The sequence below is a fragment of the Saccopteryx leptura genome, chromosome 3, assembly GCF_036850995.1.
Source record: "Saccopteryx leptura isolate mSacLep1 chromosome 3, mSacLep1_pri_phased_curated, whole genome shotgun sequence".
In the NCBI taxonomy this organism is placed as follows: domain Eukaryota; kingdom Metazoa; phylum Chordata; class Mammalia; order Chiroptera; family Emballonuridae; genus Saccopteryx; species Saccopteryx leptura.
The window spans coordinates 361717796-361740205 of record NC_089505.1 but is presented as its reverse complement, the minus strand read 5'-3'; the positions used below and the strand labels follow the sequence as shown (position 1 = coordinate 361740205).

General features: G+C 56.4%; 1 protein-coding gene across 5 annotated transcripts in view; it reads right to left on the bottom strand.

Moving 5' to 3' along the window:
• Positions 1 to 22410, bottom strand: part of LOC136401370 (uncharacterized) — a 371266-nt gene that overhangs the window by 138320 nt on the left and 210536 nt on the right. For all 5 annotated transcript variants that reach the window (XR_010750509.1, XR_010750507.1, XR_010750510.1 and 2 more), the window contains one exon: positions 2568 to 2674. Coding sequence is in view for 2 of the 5 variants with exons in the window: in XM_066379496.1 (XP_066235593.1) it covers positions 2568 to 2674 (107 nt within the window). In the remaining 3 variants the exon portion in view is untranslated. The remainder of the gene's footprint in view (positions 1 to 2567; positions 2675 to 22410) is intronic.

Below are 22410 nucleotides of genomic sequence, written 5' to 3'. Positions count from 1 at the left end.
ATACCAGCTGATAGGGGCACTGCTAGGCGCAGGGTGAGAGACACGGAGAGAGAAAGAGAGAGAGAGAGAGAGAGACCTGGAGGGTCACTTGCTAACATTTCAGCGTGGAGGAGGCCAGCAATGGCATGGCACTCGGGCTCACTGCCCACGGCCAGAACTGGTCACGGTAGGCAAGCAGGTACCATCCTAATCTCCAGAAGACACAGAGTCAGAAAACAACAAAGTTAAAAATAAAAAGCTTCAGGGCAACACTTCTTAGGGAATGTGGGATTTATCCTTCGTTCATTCAACCAGCAGGAGTTTATGTTTAAAATGTCAGGACTTTCACTGAGTGCCGAACACCCTAAAATATTGCCATTTCCGCTGGACTCTTGAACACCCCGTGAGGCAGGTACCCTTCCTCCCATCTTACTGAGAAATGCTGGGCTCCAGGAGCTGGAGATGCCCAGATAGTGAAGAGTGGAGCTGTCTGTGCGGCCCGTGACCCCCACACACATCGCAGCGACGTGCTCACAGTTCTCGCCGGAGCAAAGCAGCACTTCCAGAAGCCCTGGCTCCGCGGGTGGGCCCGGGGGGCTCTGGAGGCAAGCTGCCTGGGTGGGCCTCCTGGCTCCATGCTCCTTAGCCGTGCGACCCTGAGCAAGTCAGACTCCTGTGCCTCAGTTTCCTTAGCTGTAAACTGCCACGATACGAACAGCACCGCCGACCTCACCGCAAGGCTGGGACGACTAAGGGAGGACACACAGGTAAAGCAATAAGGTCGTTTCCAGCACAGAATCAGCAGCCAATAAGTAAACACCGGCTCTGATAGTAACAGGAGCACCTGACTGTTACAAGGACGTGCCACTCCGAGAGGCCTCTAAACCCAAAGATAACCTACGTTCCAACACCTTTCTCGGCCTTCCAGGTGGGGTGACGGCTGGCAGGGCCGCTGCTCCGTGTGCAGGGAGAGACGCTCCGTGTGCAGGGAGAGACGCTCCGTGTGCAGGGAGAGACGCTCCGTGTGCAGGGAGAGACGCTCCGTGTGCAGGGAGAGATGCTCTGTGTGCAGGGAGAGACGCTCTGTGTGCAGGGAGAGATGCTCTGTGTGCAGGGAGAGACGCTCCGTGTGCAGGGAGAGACGCTCTCCAGCCCGGGGTGCGTGCCGCCCTGGCCCCAGCAGGCCCTGCACCCGGCCCCCTTCTCATCCTCACCGTATCTTCCCCTAGGCCTTGGCGCGTCTGAAACGTCTCCCTCGTGTGTGGCTCTGTCATCTTGCTTCCTGCCTGTCTCCCCCACTAGAACCTCAGCTCCATACTTGCCTTGTTCAGAGCGCTGGGCACACGTAAGATGCTCAGAAGACAGAGCGGACGAGTGAACAGATGTAAGTTCCCTGAGAGCAGGGGCGTCGTCAGCTTTATGCCCTGCTGTCCCCACTGTCTTTGCACAATGCTCAGCACATAGTAGGTGCTCAACGGCTGCTGAGAAGTCTGCCTGCTTTTCATGACCCCGTTTCAAGTGAGAGACTCAGCCCTTCTTCCTCTGCAAGGCACAAGGCTGAAGACAGCCTTTGTCACGTGCAAGGGCCGCTGCTTAGTGGTGGCCGCCCTGAGAGCCCCTTGACCTTCGTCCTCTGCTCCCGGGGTGAGAGAGAGATGGGGAAGAGAATGCGGGCGTAGAGGACGTGTGTAACAAGCCCTTGCACACTTGTGCATGCGCATATGAGTTATAAATGCTGTGCACTTAATCCGGACTCTTCTAGAAACTTGCTGTGAGAAATTGAGCAAGTCATGCTCCTTCTAGGCCTCACGTTCCCTCATCACAAAGCCTAAGCACTGAAGAAGAACATTTCTAAGGGCCCTTCCAGGTTGAAATGCTTAAAACAAGAAATCCTCTAGGCCTTTATTTCTCAAAGCTGGGTCCGTGGTCTTAGGGTGTTTTCCGGGCCTTCCTAGACCTGGCATAGAGCCTAGCAAATACATACATTAAACCTACCCAGGTCCTACTTTGCAAAGAATTCCTGTGTGACTGAAAAAGTTGAGCTGCACCTGACAAGTTGCTATAGAGTTATGTAAACGTGTATCACTAGTTCAATTTTTCAGTTTTGTTTGCATAGTTTGAAACTGATCATCGTATCTGTGCTCACACTTGTTTGTGAAACCCTGCTAGGCCCCAGGCACTTTGCATCTAGTGCCTTCCTGGCCAGATGGACCTACCTGAGATGTCTTGGCAAAAATGCCATTTTTCCAGGCCCCGCCCAGAGCCAACGAGTTAGAACTGCTCAAGAACCTGCATTTTATCGACCTTCCCAGGTGACTCTTTGCAAACTGAGGTTTGAAAACCACTGCCATAAAAAGAAGCCAAGCCCAGGGGCTGGGGGAGGCAAGGCTGCCGGAGGAAGGAGGCGAAACAGAGGTCACAGCAGCAGGGCCCCTGTTTTGCATGCCTGCCACTCTCTTCTGCCCCGTGCACCCGGCATGTTTCACCAGCATAAACAAACTTCAAAACCCTGACTCACCATCTGCTGGGCCCCTCCCCCAGACCTGGACAAAAAAAGAAAAAGAAAGAAAGAATAAAACGATACTCACATTCGGCCGGGGAGAGCACTCAACTATTGTGATTTGCAGGAAGAGACCGTTTCCAACACGATGGGCACAGTGCGTAAAGACAGAAGCCACCGTGGCCAGCGACCATACTACAGGGAGGAACAGAAAGAGTGCCGTCACCCAGGTGTTTGTTGCAATCTGTCCCACCTTCGGTTTGTGACAGATAACTGGTTCCAGCAGCTGGCAGTCCCCACTCATCCACGGGAGGAAAGTTTTGTTTAACGTCGAGCCGCACAAAGTGTTCCTTACCAGCTCGAGTGTGTGTGCACACAGACCCACACTGAACGTTTTGTGCAGAGGTGTGTGAGTTCCTGCCATGGTTAGGGATGCAGCCCAGCCACCAGAAGGCGTCTAGACCAGCATGCTGAGTGCTACCAGGTGCCAGGGAGGTACGGCTGGGCTAAAGTGCAGTGGGAACGAAGGAGCCGGGAAGAAGGGCCAGGTACCGTGCCGACTTTCCCAGCGCACGTTTCCCAAGTCCATCCCGGAGAGGGTCATCAGTTCATTCTTCGGCTGAGGACGCCAAGACACAGAAAAGACCTGTGACCTCCTCAACATCCTAGGAGCAAACCCTGACCTAGCCAACCCCAAAGTTCACGTTCAACGCTCTATGCGGGGCGGCCTTATAGTCCATACCTGGGGGGGCACGGCGGACTGGAGGGGAGCCTGCTCTAGAGAGAGGGAAGCCCGTGGAAACTGGTCTCTCCAACCGCTGAGAGAACCAAAGTAAGTTCTTAACAAACTATGTATTCCACAAACAGTAAATAATCACTGGAAATACTAAAGCACCGAAATCACAGCTAAGCAAGAAGGGGGGGGGGGGGGAACGACACGCATGCACGCATGCACACACACGCGTGCGCGCACGCGCAATTACATCTTCCTCCAAATAATTATATAATTGTGTTAGTTATACTTATAGGCTTTTTTTTTTCTAGCCAAAAACATGTTTTGTTTTTCTTCCTAGCCTACAAATAAAATGATGCAAGCTTTGCAATTTATCAAAAATTTTAAAATACTGATGTTAGTACATGGGTCATTAGTGATGCTTGCCCAGCCCTGATCTGCTGTGAATTTATGTCAAACCGTGGAATTTGTTCACAGATTCTAAGGTGGAGGGAGCAACCCTTTGACCTTTTGTTTGTTTGTTTGTTTGTTTCCTGTTGTCCGTTCATCAGATACTAAGGCATTTAGGAAAGGTTAGAGAGCGTTCTGTCCAAATGCCGGGCTCTGGGAGAGGACACAGCCTGCAGCCTTCGGTTGGCTTTCTCCTCTCCACGGATGAAAATGGAGAATAAGTTTTGTAGCAATTGAGAAATAGATTTTATTTTAATTGTATCTTAATGCCGAAGGAACATGCAGCCCCACTGTGCAGGAGGCCTGGGATCAGACCCCCCAGAGCCCCCTCTGCCACCCGAGGCCCCTTCCAGGCATCCCCTACTTGGGACAATGAAAGATCACCTCCTTTTCCTCCCCCTTGCTGGTAACGAGGCTCCCTACTGAGACGTGGCTAATCACATCAATTAAAAGATTTGTACTTGGCCTGGCCTGCCAGGCACACAGGCCCTCTTTCCAGGGAGAGGGGGGCAAGGTGAGTCATCATGAGATCATTTATAGTTGGTTTTTCTCCCCCCCACCTGTGTTTCTTTTTTTAATTTGTATGTTTTTCCCTTTAATTTCGGCATAATCAACCCATAGTGAAATGTCCTGATCTTAAGTGAACGAGGGTTTGATGAGTTCTGATAAAGGCTTATACCAAAGACAGCAAACCACTGACACACAACAAACACGTCCCTCACCCGGACAGTGCCGGTGCCTTTCCCGTCGTCGTCTCTGCCCTTCGCCCTGCGGCACCGCTGATGAATTCGGCATTCCCTAAAACCCACAGAAATGGAGTCAGGTGGTGCTTCGGGAGGAGTGGGAGCCATGAGCAGGAACAAGCGGTTCCTGGCGGGATGAAGGACGGCAAGGGCCTCGGGAAACCCATCTGGACGGCTGCAGAAAGCTCTGCATCGGTTCCCCCAGGACTCCGCAATTCCGCTCCCAGGCACACCTACCCTTCCCCCACGAATCAGCAATTCAATGCCCAGGCACACCTACCCTTCCCCCACGACTCAGCAATTCCGCTCCCAGGAGCACCTACCCTTCCCCCATGACTCAGCAATTCCGCTCCCAGGCACACCTACCCTTCCCCCACAACTCAGCAATTCCGCTCCCAGGCACACCTACCCTTCCCCCAGACTCAGCAATTCCGCTCCCAGGAGCACCTACCCTTCCCCCACGACTCAGCAATTCCGCTCCCAGGCACACCTACCCTTCCCCCAGACTCAGCAATTCCGCTCCCAGGCACACCTACCCTTCCCCCACGACTCAGCAATTCCGCTCCCAGGAGCACCTACCCTTCCCCCACGACTCAGCAATTCCGCTCCCAGGCACACCTACCCTTCCCCCACGACTCAGCAATTCCTCTCCCAGGCACACCTACCCTTCCCCCAGACTCAGCAATTCCGCTCCCAGGAGCACCTAACCTTCCCCCAGACTCAGCAATTCCGCTCCCAGGAGCATCTACCCTTCCCCCACGACTCAGCAATTCCGCTCCCAGGAGCACCTACCCTTCCCCCACGACTCAGCAATTCTGCTCCCAGGCACACCTACCCTTCCCCCACGACTCAGCAATTCCGCTCCCAGGAGCACCTACCCTTCCCCAGACTCAGCAATTCCACTCCCAGGCACACCTACCCTTCCCCCAGACTCAGCAATTCCACTCCCAGGAGCACCTACCCTTCCCCCAGACTCAGCAATTCCGCTCCCAGGAGCATCTACCCTTCCCCCACGACTCAGCAATTCCGCTCCCAGGCACACCTACCCTTCCCCCAGACTCAGCAATTCCGCTCCCAGGAGCACCTACCCTTCCCCCACGACTCAGCAATTCCGCTCCCAGGCACACCTACCCTTCCCCCATGACTCAGTAATTCCACTCCCAGGCACACCTACCCTTCCCCCACAACTCAGCAATTCCGCTCCCAGGCACACCTACCCTTCCCCCAGACTCAGCAATTCCTCTCCCAGGCACACCTACCCTTCCCCCACGACTCAGCAATTCCGCTCCCAGGCACACCTACCCTTCCCCCACGACTCAGCAATTCCGCTCCCAGGCACACCTACCCTTCCCCCACAACTCAGCAATTCTGCTCCCAGGCACACCTACCCTTCCCCCACAACTCAGCAATTCCGCTCCCAGGAGCACCTACCCTTCCCCCACGACTCAGCAATTCCGCTCCCAGGCACACCTACCCTTCCCCCACAACTCAGCAATTCCGCTCCCAGGCACACCTACCCTTCCCCCAGACTCAGCAATTCCGCTCCCAGGAGCACCAACCCTTCCCCCACGACTCAGCAATTCCGCTCCCAGGCACACCTACCCTTCCCCCAGACTCAGCAATTCCGCTCCCAGGCACACCTACCCTTCCCCCACGACTCAGCAATTCCGCTCCCAGGAGCACCTACCCTTCCCCCACGACTCAGCAATTCCGCTCCCGGGCACACCTACCCTTCCCCCACGACTCAGCAATTCCGCTCCCAGGAGCACCTACCCTTCCCCCACGACTCAGCAATTCCGCTCCCAGGAGCATCTACCCTTCCCCCACGACTCAGCAATTCCGCTCCCAGGAGCATCTACCCTTCCCCCACGACTCAGCAATTCCGCTCCCAGGAGCACCTACCCTTCCCCCACGACTCAGCAATTCCGCTCCCAGGCACACCTACCCTTCCCCCACGACTCAGCAATTCCGCTCCCAGGAGCACCTACCCTTCCCCAGACTCAGCAATTCCACTCCCAGGCACACCTACCCTTCCCCCAGACTCAGCAATTCCGCTCCCAGGAGCACCTACCCTTCCCCCAGACTCAGCAATTCCGCTCCCAGGAGCACCTACCCTTCCCCCACGACTCAGCAATTCCGCTCCCAGGCACACCTACCCTTCCCCCACGACTCAGCAATTCCGCTCCCAGGAGCACCTACCCTTCCCCCAGACTCAGCAATTCCGCTCCCAGGCACACCTACCCTTCCCCCAGACTCAGCAATTCCGCTCCCAGGAGCACCTACCCTTCCCCCAGACTCAGCAATTCCGCTCCCAGGAGCATCTACCCTTCCCCCACGACTCAGCAATTCCGCTCCCAGGAGCACCTACCATTCCCCCAGACTCAGCAATTCCGCTCCCAGGACCATCTACCCTTCCCCCACGACTCAGCAATTCCGCTCCCAGGCACACCTACCCTTCCCCCAGACTCAGCAATTCCGCTCCCAGGAGCACCTACCCTTCCCCCACGACTCAGCAATTCCGCTCCCAGGCACACCTACCCTTCCCCCACGACTCAGTAATTCCACTCCCAGGCACACCTACTCTTCCCCCACAACTCAGCAATTCCGCTCCCAGGCACACCTACCCTTCCCCCAGACTCAGCAATTCCTCTCCCAGGCACACCTACCCTTCCCCCACGACTCAGCAATTCCGCTCCCAGGCACACCTACCCTTCCCCCACGACTCAGCAATTCCGCTCCCAGGCATACCTACCCTTCCCCCACAACTCAGCAATTCTGCTCCCAGGCACACCTACCCTTCCCCCACAACTCAGCAATTCCGCTCCCAGGAGCACCTACCCTTCCCCCATGACTCAGCAATTCCGCTCCCAGGCACACCTACCCTTCCCCCACAACTCAGCAATTCCGCTCCCAGGCACACCTACCCTTCCCCCAGACTCAGCAATTCCGCTCCCAGGAGCACCTACCCTTCCCCCACGACTCAGCAATTCCGCTCCCAGGCACACCTACCCTTCCCCCAGACTCAGCAATTCCGCTCCCAGGAACACCTACCCTTCCCCCACGACTCAGCAATTCTGCTCCCAGGAGCACCTACCCTTCCCCCACGACTCAGCAATTCCGCTCCCGGGCACACCTACCCTTCCCCCACGACTCAGCAATTCCTCTCCCAGGCACACCTACCCTTCCCCCAGACTCAGCAATTCCGCTCCCAGGAGCACCTACCCTTCCCCCAGACTCAGCAATTCCGCTCCCAGGAGCATCTACCCTTCCCCCACGACTCAGCAATTCCGCTCCCAGGAGCACCTACCCTTCCCCCATGACTCAGCAATTCTGCTCCCAGGCACACCTACCCTTCCCCCACGACTCAGCAATTCCGCTCCCAGGAGCACCTACCCTTCCCCAGACTCAGCAATTCCACTCCCAGGCACACCTACCCTTCCCCCAGACTCAGCAATTCCGCTCCCAGGAGCACCTACCCTTCCCCCAGACTCAGCAATTCCGCTCCCAGGAGCATCTACCCTTCCCCCACGACTCAGCAATTCCGCTCCCAGGCACACCTACCCTTCCCCCAGACTCAGTAATTCCACTCCCAGGCACACCTACCCTTCCCCCACAACTCAGCAATTCCGCTCCCAGGCACACCTACCCTTCACCCAGACTCAGCAATTCCTCTCCCAGGCACACCTACCCTTCCCCCACGACTCAGCAATTCCGCTCCCAGGCACACCTACCCTTCCCCCACGACTCAGCAATTCCGCTCCCAGGCACACCTACCCTTCCCCCACGACTCAGCAATTCCGCTCCCAGGCACACCTACCCTTCCCCCAGACTCAGCAATTCCGCTCCCAGGAGCACCTACCCTTCCCCCATGACTCAGCAATTCCGCTCCCAGGCACACCTACCCTTCCCCCACGACTCAGCAATTCCGCTCCCAGGCACACCTACCCTTCCCCCAGACTCAGCAATTCCGCTCCCAGGAGCACCTACCCTTCCCCCACGACTCAGCAATTCCGCTCCCAGGCACACCAACCCTTCCCCCAGACTCAGCAATTCCGCTCCCAGGCACACCTACCCTTCCTCCACGACTCAGCAATTCCGCTCCCAGGAGCACCTACCCTTCCCCCACGACTCAGCAATTCCGCTCCCGGGCACACCTACCCTTCCCCCACGACTCAGCAATTCCTCTCCCAGGCACACCTACCCTTCCCCCAGACTCAGCAATTCCGCTCCCAGGAGCACCTACCCTTCCCCCAGACTCAGCAATTCCGCTCCCAGGAGCATCTACCCTTCCCCCACGACTCAGCAATTCCGCTCCCAGGAGCACCTACCCTTCCCCCACGACTCAGCAATTCCGCTCCCAGGCACACCTACCCTTCCCCCACGACTCAGCAATTCCGCTCCCAGGAGCACCTACCCTTCCCCAGACTCAGCAATTCCACTCCCAGGCACACCTACCCTTCCCCCAGACTCAGCAATTCCGCTCCCAGGAGCACCTACCCTTCCCCCAGACTCAGCAATTCCGCTCCCAGGAGCATCTACCCTTCCCCCACGACTCAGCAATTCCGCTCCCAGGAGCACCTACCCTTCCCCCAGACTCAGCAATTCCGCTCCCAGGAGCATCTACCCTTCCCCCACGACTCAGCAATTCCGCTCCCAGGCGCACCTACCCTTCCCCCAGACTCAGCAATTCCGCTCCCAGGAGCACCTACCCTTCCCCCACGACTCAGCAATTCCGCTCCCAGGCACACCTACCCTTCCCCCACGACTCAGTAATTCCACTCCCAGGCACACCTACCCTTCCCCCACAACTCAGCAATTCCGCTCCCAGGCACACCTACCCTTCCCCCAGACTCAGCAATTCCTCTCCCAGGCACACCTACCCTTCCCCCACGACTCAGCAATTCCGCTCCCAGGCACACCTACCCTTCCCCCACGACTCAGCAATTCCGCTCCCAGGCACACCTACCCTTCCCCCACGACTCAGCAATTCCGCTCCCAGGCACACCTACCCTTCCCCCACAACTCAGCAATTCTGCTCCCAGGCACACCTACCCTTCCCCCACAACTCAGCAATTCCGCTCCCAGGAGCACCTACCCTTCCCCCATGACTCAGCAATTCCGCTCCCAGGCACACCTACCCTTCCCCCACGACTCAGCAATTCCGCTCCCAGGCACACCTACCCTTCCCCCAGACTCAGCAATTCCGCTCCCAGGAGCACCTACCCTTCCCCCACGACTCAGCAATTCCGCTCCCAGGCACACCTACCCTTCCCCCAGACTCAGCAATTCCGCTCCCAGGCACACCTACCCTTCCCCCACGACTCAGCAATTCCGCTCCCAGGAGCACCTACCCTTCCCCCACGACTCAGCAATTCCTCTCCCAGGCACACCTACCCTTCCCCCAGACTCAGCAATTCCGCTCCCAGGATCACCTACCCTTCCCCCAGACTCAGCAATTCCGCTCCCAGGAGCATCTACCCTTCCCCCACGACTCAGCAATTCCGCTCCCAGGAGCACCTACCCTTCCCCCAGACTCAGCAATTCCACTCCCAGGCACACCTACCCTTCCCCCAGACTCAGCAATTCCGCTCCCAGGAGCACCTACCCTTCCCCCAGACTCAGCAATTCCGCTCCCAGGAGCATCTACCCTTCCCCCACGACTCAGCAATTCCGCTCCCAGGAGCACCTACCCTTCTCCCAGACTCAGCAATTCTGCTCCCAGGAGCATCTACCCTTCCCCCACGACTCAGCAATTCCGCTCCCAGGCACACCTACCCTTCCCCCAGACTCAGCAATTCCGCTCCCAGGCACACCTACCCTTCCCCCACGACTCAGCAATTCCGCTCCCAGGAGCACCTACCCTTCCCCCACGACTCAGCAATTCCGCTCCCAGGCACACCTACCCTTCCCCCACAACTCAGCAATTCCACTCCCAGGCACACCTACCCTTCCCCCACAACTCAGCAATTCCGCTCCCAGGCACACCTACCCTTCCCCCAGACTCAGCAATTCCTCTCCCAGGCACACCTACCCTTCCCCCACGACTCAGCAATTCCGCTCCCAGGCACACCTACCCTTCCCCCACGACTCAGCAATTCCGCTCCCAGGCACACCTACCCTTCCCCCACGACTCAGCAATTCCGCTCCCAGGCACACCTACCCTTCCCCCACAACTCAGCAATTCTGCTCCCAGGCACACCTACCCTTCCCCCACAACTCAGCAATTCCGCTCCCAGGAGCACCTACCCTTCCCCCATGACTCAGCAATTCCGCTCCCAGGCACACCTACCCTTCCCCCAGACTCAGCAATTCCGCTCCCAGGAGCACCTACCCTTCCCCCACGACTCAGCAATTCCGCTCCCAGGCACACCTACCCTTCCCCCACGACTCAGCAATTCTGCTCCCAAGAGCACCTACCCTTCCCCCACGACTCAGCAATTCCGCTGCCAGGAGTACCTACCCTTCCCCCAGACTCAGCAATTCCGCTCCCAGGAGCATCTACCCTTCCCCCAGACTCAGCAATTCCGCTCCCAGGCACACCTACCCTTCCCCCACAACTCAGCAATTCCGCTCCCAGGCACACCTACCCTTCCCCCACAACTCAGCAATTCTGCTCCCAGGCACACCCACCCTTCCCCCAGACTCAGCAATTCCGCTCCCAGGCACACCTACCCTTCCCCCACAACTCAGCAATTCCGCTCCCAGGCACACCTACCCTTCCCCTACGACCCGCAATTCCACGCCCAGCACATCTACCCTTCCCCCACAACTCAGCAATTCCGCTCCCAGGAGCACCTACCCTTCCCCCACAACTCAGCAATTCCGCTTCCAGGAGCACCTACCCTTCCCGCAGACTCAGCAATTCCGCTCCCAGGCACACTTACCCTTCCCCCAGACTCAGGAATTCCTCTCCAAGGCACACCTACCCTTCCCACAGACTCAGCAATTCTACTCCCAGGAGCACCTACCCTTCCCGCAGACTCAGCAGTTCCGCTCCCAGGAGCACCTACCCTTCCCCCAGACTCAGCAATTCCGCTCCCAGGCACACCTACCCTTCCCCCAGACTCAGCAATTCCTCTCCAAGGCACACCTACCCTTCCCACAGACTCAGCAATTCTACTCCCAGGAGCACCTACCCTTCCCCCAGACTCAGCAATTCCGCTCCCAGGAGCACCTACCCTTCCCCCACAACTCAGCAATTCCGCTCCCAGGAGCATCTACCCTTCCCCCAGACTCAGGAATTCCACTCCCAGGCACACTTACCCTTCCCCTACGACCCGCAATTCCGCGCCCAGGCACACCTACCCTTCCCCTACGACCCGCAATTCCCCTCCTAGGCACACCTACCCGGGAAAACGAAAACACGCACCCGCACAAAATCTTCTATGTAAATGTTCAGACCAGCATTATTCGTAACGACCCAAGAACGGAAACTGCCTGCTGTCCATCACCTGAGGTTGGAAGAAACACAATTTCAGTGTTCTATCCCCAGAAGGGTGCAGTCTTCAGGCACAGAAAGGGGTAATACGTCAAAGGGATGGAGACCGCAGCACCGCGGATGAACCTTGGACGCGTCAGGCTACGCGAAAGCAGCCAGGCCTGTAAGACCGCGTGTTGCACGATTCCATTTATGTGAAACGTCCACAATAGGCAAATCCATGGCACCAGAAAGTAGATTACAGGTTGTTTCGAACTGGCAGGAAGTGGGGGGAAGGCAACAGCTGAAAGGTACAGACTTTTCTATCAGGTGGTGAAAATGTTCTAAGATGGGTAAATCGTTTGGTATGCGAGTTAAATCTCAATAAAGTTATTTAGAGAAACTAAACATCCGGAATCGACAAAAGGAGAGCCAGCTCTGATGCGTGTACAACCAGTTTCCTTCAGTAGAATTTTAACTGAAGATGCCCCGTGCCACCTGCGGAGCATAACTGGTATCCAGGAAGGTCTCCTTCCCATGACAAGGTCATGGGATTTGCTGATTCTCCCAGAGGCCCCTGTCCTGTCTCCAGAGTCCAGATTGTTCACCAGATCCATTCATTCCTCCCATGAACATTTACGAAGTTCACATTCAGGAGAAAGCGCATAACCACATCTCGTCTTGTCCTCAGGGCTCCCTGCTCTCAGTGCCTACACTGTTAAGGACACGTTGAATGCCTCCACATGCTAGGCCCTGTGGTTAGCAGGTGATCCTTGGAGCCTGGAGGGGTGGGAACAGCCCATTATGACAGAAAAGGCCAAGAACACTGAGCCCCCAGAACTGCTTCTAAACCCTGATCCTACCACTCGTGAATGCATGACTTCACCTCTTCCTGCCTCATGTCCCTGAGCTGCAAAGACCAACACGTTGCCCCAGCGTGGAACCATGAGGAACCTCAACTCTGGGAACCAAACCCCATCTTTGCCACTTCCAAGCCGTGTGTGACCTCAGGCCAATTTCTTACCCTGTCTGTACCTCACACTTCCCCATGTGGACGATGGAGATGGTGACCATGGCAGTGGCTCTATGCAAGATCCGATGAGTTCATACCTGGAACCCAGAGGCAGCACACTTTCTGTAGAGGACCAGAGAGTAAATACGTGGGCATCAGCCCCCGTCTGTCCCAGCTCTTCATCTATGCACGGCAGCGTGAAAGCTGCCCCAAACTGTGCGTAACGAAAGGGCATGCTGTCTTCCAATAAAACTTTATTTATTAACACTGAATTTCCATCCCATGTAATTTTCATCTATCACAAAATATAATTCTCCTTTTGAAGTAAAGAGCGCGGAGGAGCGCCGGCCAGAGTCAGCACTCACAGCACCCAGTAACCTCAGAGTCAGCACTCACCAGCACCCAGTAACCTCAGAGTCAGCACTCACCAGCACCCAGTAACCACAGAGTCAGCACTCACCAGCACCCAGTAACCACAGAGTCAGCACACACGAGCACCCAGTAACCACAGAGTCAGCACTCACAGCACCCAGTAACCGCAGAGTCAGTACTCACCAGCACCCAGTAACCACAGAGTCAGCACTCACGAGCACCCAGTAACCACAGAGTCAGCACTCATGAGCACCCAGTAACCGCAGAGTCAGCACTCACCAGCACCCAGTAACCACAGAGTCAGCACTCACAGCACCCAGTAACCGCAGTCAGCACTCACAGCACCCAGTAACCACAGAGTCAGCACTCACAGCACCCAGTAACCTCAGAGTCAGCACTCACCAGCACCCAGTAACCGCAGAGTCAGCATTCACCAGCACCCAGTAACCAGAGTCAGCACTCACCAGCACCCAGTAACCACAGAGTCAGCACTCACCAGCACCCAGTAACCACAGAGTCAGCACTCACGAGAACCCAGTAACCGCAGAGTCAGCACTCACAGCACCCAGTAACCGCAGAGTCAGCACTCACCAGCACCCAGTAACCACAGTCAGCACTCACGAGTACCCAGTAACCACAGAGTCAGCACTCACCAGCACCCAGTAACCACAGAGTCAGCATTCACCAGCACCCAGTAACCAGAGTCAGCACTCACAGCACCCAGTAACCACAGAGTCAGCACTCACCAGCACCCAGTAACCACAGAGTCAGCACTCACGAGCACCCAGTAACCACAGAGTCAGCACTCACCAGCACCCAGTAACCACAGAGTCAGCACTCACGAGCACCCAGTAACCGCAGAGTCAGCACTCACCAGCACCCAGTAACCAGAGTCAGCACTCACAGCACCCAGTAACCGCAGAGTCAGCACTCACCAGCACCCAGTAACCGCAGAGTCAGCACTCACCAGCACCCAGTAACCGCAGAGTCAGCACTCACCAGCACCCAGTAACCGCAGAGTCAGCACTCACAGCACCCAGTAACCGCAGAGTCAGCACTCACCAGCACCCAGTAACCACAGAGTCAGCACTCACAGCACCCAGTAACCTCAGAGTCAGCACTCACAGCACCCAGTAACCTCAGAGTCAGCACTCACCAGCACCCAGTAACCTCAGAGTCAGCACTCACCAGCACCCAGTAACCACAGAGTCAGCACTCACGAGCACCCAGTAACCTCAGAGTCAGCACTCACGAGCACCCAGTAACCTCAGAGTCAGCACTCATCAGCACCCAGTAACCAGAGTCAGCACTCACCAGCACCCAGTAACCGCAGAGTCAGCACTCACAGCACCCAGTAACCTCAGAGTCAGCACTCACCAGCACCCAGTAACCACAGAGTCAGCACTCACAAGCACCCAGTAACCTCAGAGTCAGCACTCACGAGCACCCAGTAACCAGAGTCAGCACTCACCAGCACCCAGTAACCGCAGAGTCAGCACTCACCAGCACCCAGTAACCGCAGAGTCAGCACTCACCAGCACCCAGTAACCTCAGAGTCAGCACTCACCAGCACCCAGTAACCAGAGTCAGCACTCACGAGCACCCAGTAACCACAGAGTCAGCACTCACGAGACCCAGTAACCGCAGAGTCAGCACTCACCAGCACCCAGTAACCGCAGAGTCAGCACTCACCAGCACCCAGTAACCACAGAGTCAGCACTCACAAGCACCCAGTAACCTCAGAGTCAGCACTCACGAGCACCCAGTAACCAGAGTCAGCACTCACCAGCACCCAGTAACCGCAGAGTCAGCACTCACCAGCACCCAGTAACCGCAGAGTCAGCACTCACCAGCACCCAGTAACCTCAGAGTCAGCACTCACCAGCACCCAGTAACCACAGAGTCAGCACTCACGAGCACCCAGTAACCGCAGAGTCAGCACTCACGAGCACCCAGTAACCGCAGAGTCAGCACTCACCAGCACCCAGTAACCGCAGAGTCAGCACTCACCAGCACCCAGTAACCTCAGAGTCAGCACTCACCAGCACCCAGTAACCTCAGAGTCAGCACTCACCAGCACCCAGTAACCACAGTCAGCACTCACCAGCACCCAGTAACCAGAGTCAGCACTCACAGCACCCAGTAACCAGAGTCAGCACTCACAGCACCCAGTAACCACAGAGTCAGCACTCACCAGCACCCAGTAACCACAGAGTCAGCACTCACGAGCACCCAGTAACCACAGAGTCAGCACTCACCAGCACCCAGTAACCGCAGAGTCAGCACTCACCAGCACCCAGTAACCAGAGTCAGCACTCACGAGCACCCAGTAACCGCAGAGTCAGCACTCACAGCACCCAGTAACCACAGAGTCAGCACTCACAGCACCCAGTAACCGCAGAGTCAGCACTCACCAGCACCCAGTAACCGCAGAGTCAGCACTCACCAGCACCCAGTAACCGCAGAGTCAGCACTCACCAGCACCCAGTAACCGCAGAGTCAGCACTCACCAGCACCCAGTAACCTCAGAGTCAGCACTCACCAGCACCCAGTAACCAGAGTCAGCACTCACGAGCACCCAGTAACCACAGAGTCAGCACTCACGAGACCCAGTAACCGCAGAGTCAGCACTCACCAGCACCCAGTAACCGCAGAGTCAGCACTCACCAGCACCCAGTAACCACAGAGTCAGCACTCACAAGCACCCAGTAACCTCAGAGTCAGCACTCACGAGCACCCAGTAACCAGAGTCAGCACTCACCAGCACCCAGTAACCGCAGAGTCAGCACTCACCAGCACCCAGTAACCGCAGAGTCAGCACTCACCAGCACCCAGTAACCTCAGAGTCAGCACTCACCAGCACCCAGTAACCACAGAGTCAGCACTCACGAGCACCCAGTAACCACAGAGTCAGCACTCACGAGCACCCAGTAACCGCAGAGTCAGCACTCACCAGCACCCAGTAACCGCAGAGTCAGCACTCACCAGCACCCAGTAACCTCAGAGTCAGCACTCACCAGCACCCAGTAACCTCAGAGTCAGCACTCACCAGCACCCAGTAACCAGAGTCAGCACTCACCAGCACCCAGTAACCACAGAGTCAGCACTCACCAGCACCCAGTAACCGCAGAGTCAGCACTCACCAGCACCCAGTAACCAGAGTCAGCACTCACGAGCACCCAGTAACCGCAGAGTCAGCACTCACGAGCACCCAGTAACCGCAGAGTCAGCACTCACCAGCACCCAGTAACCGCAGAGTCAGCACTCATGAGCACCCAGTAACCGCAGAGTCAGCACTCACAGCACCCAGTAACCTCAGAGTCAGCACTCACGAGCACCCAGTAACCACAGAGTCAGCACTCACCAGCACCCAGTAACCACAGTCAGCACTCACCAGCACCCAGTAACCTCAGAGTCAGCACTCACAGCACCCAGTAACCACAGAGTCAGCACTCACCAGCACCCAGTAACCAGAGTCAGCACTCACAGCACCCAGTAACCACAGAGTCAGCACTCACCAGCACCCAGTAACCACAGAGTCAGCACTCACCAGCACCCAGTAACCAGAGTCAGCACTCACAGCACCCAGTAACCGCAGAGTCAGCACTCACCAGCACCCAGTAACCTCAGAGTCAGCACTCACCAGCACCCAGTAACCGCAGAGTCAGCACTCACCAGCACCCAGTAACCACAGTCAGCACTCACCAGCACCCAGTAACCTCAGAGTCAGCACTCACAGCACCCAGTAACCACAGAGTCAGCACTCACCAGCACCCAGTAACCAGAGTCAGCACTCACAGCACCCAGTAACCAGAGTCAGCACTCACAGCACCCAGTAACCACAGAGTCAGCACTCACCAGCACCCAGTAACCACAGAGTCAGCACTCACCAGCACCCAGTAACCAGAGTCAGCACTCACAGCACCCAGTAACCAGAGTCAGCACTCACAGCACCCAGTAACCACAGAGTCAGCACTCACCAGCACCCAGTAACCACAGAGTCAGCACTCACCAGCACCCAGTAACCACAGAGTCAGCACTCACCAGCACCCAGTAACCACAGAGTCAGCACTCACCAGCACCCAGTAACCACAGAGTCAGCACTCACCAGCACCCAGTAACCAGAGAGTCAGCACTCACCAGCACCCAGTAACCACAGTCAGCACTCACCAGCACCCAGTAACCACAGAGTCAGCACTCACCAGCACCCAGTAACCACAGAGTCAGCACTCACCAGCACCCAGTAACCAGAGTCAGCACTCACGAGCACCCAGTAACCACAGAGTCAGCACTCACGAGCACCCAGTAACCACAGAGTCAGCACTCACCAGCACCCAGTAACCGCAGAGTCAGCATTCACCAGCACCCAGTAACCAAAGTCAGCACTCACGAGCACCCAGTAACCACAGAGTCAGCACTCACGAGCACCCAGTAACCGCAGAGTCAGCACTCACGAGCACCCAGTAACAACAGAGTCAGCACTCACCAGCACCCAGTAACCACAGAGTCAGCATTCACCAGCATCCCATAACAACAACTCCGGGTCGCGTGTTCACCTGTGCTGCGCCCTTCACACGCGGTATCTCAATTAAACCTCTCCACCATTGCATAAGGCAGGCAACATGATAACTCAGGTGAGAAAGCCAAGACTCCGGTGAGGAACGTGGCTGGGACACAGTAGACCCAGGTCTCTCGTGAGCCCTTGCTTCTGACCACTGTAACGCCCCGAACTGGCCACCAGGACCCACCGGGGAACCAGACCCACTCGGGTTCAGCTAACACGACAGATCATGACTGAGTTCACTGGAGACGTGTGTTACAGAAACCGAGGGCGGGAAGGGGCACAAAGGGGCATCCCACAGTCCACAGGGAGGGGACACAGGCTGAGAAGCTAGGCGTCTGCTGCTGTGCCCACGTGCCAAAGAAAGAGGCTGGAAAGCGGACGTTCTCCCGGGTTCCCGGGCATGGAGAGCTCAGGAGATGGTGGTGGAAGGAGGGACCGGTTCAAACTTCCTGAAGGGGAAAGCAGCCAGGTGTAGCCTCAGTGGCCCTTGCCTCGGCCACTCTATTTTACGGGAATGTCACCTAATAGAAGAGAGCGACAGTCACAAAGAAAATCACAGAAGCACTGTTTGTGACAGTGGGATTCAGACTTCAGAGAAAGGGGCGCAGCACCCTGTATCTGAAGGATGGGGTGCCCCACGCCCGCGCCATCCAGTGGGGCGGAGCAGATGCTCGTGTGGGAAGACGGCTCTCACATAGTCAGTGAAACAGCTCTCTACAAGCTAACGTGGACACGACCAACGATGACAAGGGCATGTACAGCCACCCTTCCATTTAGTTAGTCACCTCTGAGTGACCACAGAGGTGTGTGTAGCTTCTTCCTTTTGTCTGGATTTAGAGATTTTTCTGGAAGAGAAACTTAGTGCTGTATAAGAAGAGATGCGGGACAGCTGGTACCCAGACGGGAGGGCCACGCTCCCAGGGCGGTCTGACCGGTAACGTGGAATGCATCCTTAGGGAGAGGCCACTACAAGCCGAGGACAGGGTGACGGACGGGACAGTGGAGGCCAGTGAGGCAGAGAGCTCCTGTTCTGTGGGGAAGCGGTCAGGTGCCCACCTTGGCGCACTCAGTGGTCAGCTCTTCTCCGACACGGGCACAGGGGACCGTGTGCTCACAGAGAACGGAGTCCTCTCTTCCTATAATCTGAGTACACCCTCGACTACACTCAGCTAACAAGCTCTTAAACAGAAGGGCTCCTGGTAGCCGTGATGAGGCTGGTGTTTAGGTTTAAAGCGAGGCTGCTAGCTCTACACCTAAACCTTTGTTTTCCTCATCTGCCAAGCGGGTACCCTCGCCAGGGCGCTGGGAAGGTGGGCTAAGGTTCGGAGGGCACTGGGCAACGGCACAGCCCTGCCCACACCACCAGGGTGACTGGATGCCCAGATCCGAACCCCTTTCTCCAAGGGTTAAAACCCTGGAATTGAAGTCATGACGGATGCCAGAGCATGGGGTGGAAAACATGTTTACGACCGAGGACTGGACAGAAGGCAGGGAGCAGCGTGACTCCCAGCGCCGCGCCCCAGCCGGACTCACGCCTTCTGTCCTTTCCAGCCCGGCCAGCACGGGGCCGGCCGGCCGCTCCTGACTTTCCGGAACGTGTTTATAACCCAAAGACAGTCTGCACATTGAAATGGGAAAACATTTTCTCTGCAAGATTTGTTCACCTCTGGTACAGGGAAGTATTCAGGGCCTACAGCCTTGAAAAAAGAGATCTTACTGCAGCTCTCATCAGAGAGTAGCAAGAGAAAGGCATTCCGGTTAGGCGGACAAGGGTTTGAACTCCGGCCCTGTGCCTGTTTGTAAACTTGGTATTATCTCCTAGTTTCAGGGAAAAAATATCTTGCCTGCAGGTAATACTTAGAGCAACATACTGACATAGCATACATGTTCAACAAACAGCAATTGCTTTTTCTTGCTGGAAGGACTCAGGAAACTAACAAAGCACTGAGGTCACGTTGCCCAGAAGTTGTACCTTTGGGGGGTGGGGGGAATCAGCCCACGGTGAACGGGAGGGAGGCCCAGGGTGGTCTGGCCACCCAGAGCTCACCCTGACCTCAGCTCCGCCTGGGAAAGGTAAGGCGAGGATACTGTCTCTCAGTGATGTGGGAAAGCGAAATGAGACCGAAAACCCACGCCTGAGAACGGGCCCTGTGAATCCTGGGTGAGCGTGAGTAGAATGCATTAGGTGTTCCCGGGAGGGAAAGAAAACACCTTCAGCGGACAGCGAGGCTGCAGCCGCTGGAGGCGGCCCCGGGCGGCCTGGAGCCGGGCCGAGAGCAGCAGCGGGCGGAGGGGCCTTGCACCCAGATAACCCCCGGGCAGCGGCTGAGGACTGGCTCTAGGGCGGAGGGGCCTTGCACCCAGATAACCCCCGGGCAGCAGCTGAGGACTGACGCTAGGTCTCCCCGTTCCAGGAGGCCAGGGCTGGGGCTCCGGGAGAGTCTATCTCACCAGGCCGCCCTGATCCTTTCGATGCTTCCCAAGGGCAGGCGTGGGAACCCTCTTGTGACACAGCAGGCAGCAGACCCTGGCCTTGGAAGGCCTCGGCGCGAGACCCAGCTGGGCCCCAGCTCTCGGGTCCAACTTTAGAACTCTCTGCAAAACATTGGGACCAGGCGCAGGGCGAGGCTGGGACTTCCCTGCAGGCTGTAAAACAAGTGAGCTATCTTTATGAGCTAAGCACTGAATTTATATATACACAGGTGGGTGTATAAATGTACACACACATATAGTATATAAACACACGCGTTTACATGTACACATCCATGTATACACACAAATAGACACGTTTATATTTATGCATGTACCTATGCATACACACCTATTCACATATACACACGTGCACATGTGTATGTGTACACAGACATGCATGCAGGCCCGCATATGCACACATACACTCTCCTTCTAGCACTAGCATTGCCCATCGTCCTGAGGAAGAGCCCAAGGCATGCGGAGAACCAGAAACCCGCCTACGGTCACCCAGCCGGCTACTGGCAGAGGAAGGAGGTGGAACAAGACGGGCCGGCTCCGGAGTCCCTGACTGGACTCGGGCCCCGTAGCAGACAACCCAGGAGGTCAGAGAGAGTAGAGACAGAGTCACAAACACGGAAGTGACCTGCGCCCGCAGGGGCCTGCGTCAGTGACCTGTGCCGACAGTTCTTCCCATCTCTCCCGCTGAGAGCGGGGTTGGTTTCTCCGGCCTCCGAACGCGGGCTGGGCGGGCCAGCGGCGGCCTGACCAGCAGAATGGGAAGGGACGGCCTGACCAGCAGAATGGGAAGGGACGGCCTGACCAGCAGAATGGGAAGGGGCGGCCTGACCAGCAGAATGGGAAGGGACGGCCTGACCAGCAGAATGGGAAGGGACGGCCTGACCAGCCCGCGGGCTTCACGTTGTCCACTCGAGATGCAGCTGCCGTCCTGGACAGGTCGGGCTCTAGACCACGGATGAAAGAGAGACCCCTCGCCACCGCCGTCACCCCACTGAGGAACCTGATGTATAAGCAAAGCCACCTTGGCCATGTGGCCTCAGCAGAGTGGCCCGTGAGTGTGGGCACAACTGCCTCCAGACGGCTCCGAGTGGAGAAGAACCGCCCAGAACACCCAGCCACCCTACACAACTACGAGAAAATAAGCAGTCCTTGTTTAAAGCCACTGAGTGTGTGTGTTTGTGTGTGTGGCGGGGGGGAGGGTGCAGCAAATCAGAGTAACTAATCCATGCGCCTCCGTGGGTTGCAGACAAGTATGAATTACACCAGTGGTCCCCAACCCCCGGGCCACGGACCGGTACTGGTCTGTGGGCCATTTGGTACCCGGTCCACAGAGAAAGAATAAATAACTTACATTATTTCCGTTTTATTTATATTTAAGTCTGAACAATGTTTTATTTTAAAAAATGACCAGATTCCCTCTGTTACATCCGTCTAAGACTCACTCTTGACGCTTGTCTTGGTCACGTGATACATTTATCCGTCCCACCCTAAAGGCCAGTCCGTGAAAATATTTTCTGACATTAAACCGGCCCGTGGCTGCCTGACCTGTGGTGGCACAGTGGATAAAGCGTCGATCTGGAAATGCTGAGGTCACCGGTTCGAAAACCTGGGCTTGCCTGGTCAAGGCACATATGGGAGTTGATGCTTCCTGCTCCTCCCCACTTCTCTCTCTCTGTCTCGCTCTCCTCTCTCTCTCTCTCTCTCTCTCTGTCTCTCTCTCTCCCTCTCTCTCTCCTCTCTAAAAATAAATAAATAAAAATTAAAAAAAAAACGGTTCGTGGCCCAAAAAAGGTTGGGGACCACTGAATTACACCGTAGCCAAGACGACTTGTTGTGCGCTGTGCCAGGCAGTGTATCAGCTGCTTTACATTACATCCTGTTTAGTCTTTACTGCCATCTGCTTGGCAGGGGTTCACATTATGTCCATTTTCCTGACGGAGAAACTGAAGCCCAGTGAAGTAAGTAAATAACTTAAGCAGCGGCAGTTCTTGGATTTGGACCTCGACCCATCCCATTCTAAAGGCTGCATGTATTTCTGACCAGGCTTCTCCAGAGGAACAGAACCAACAGGGCCACGATCTAGCCAAGCTGACACCTGCCAGTCACCATCACACAGCATTTCCCCCACTGGGTGCCACTTAGCCCAAACC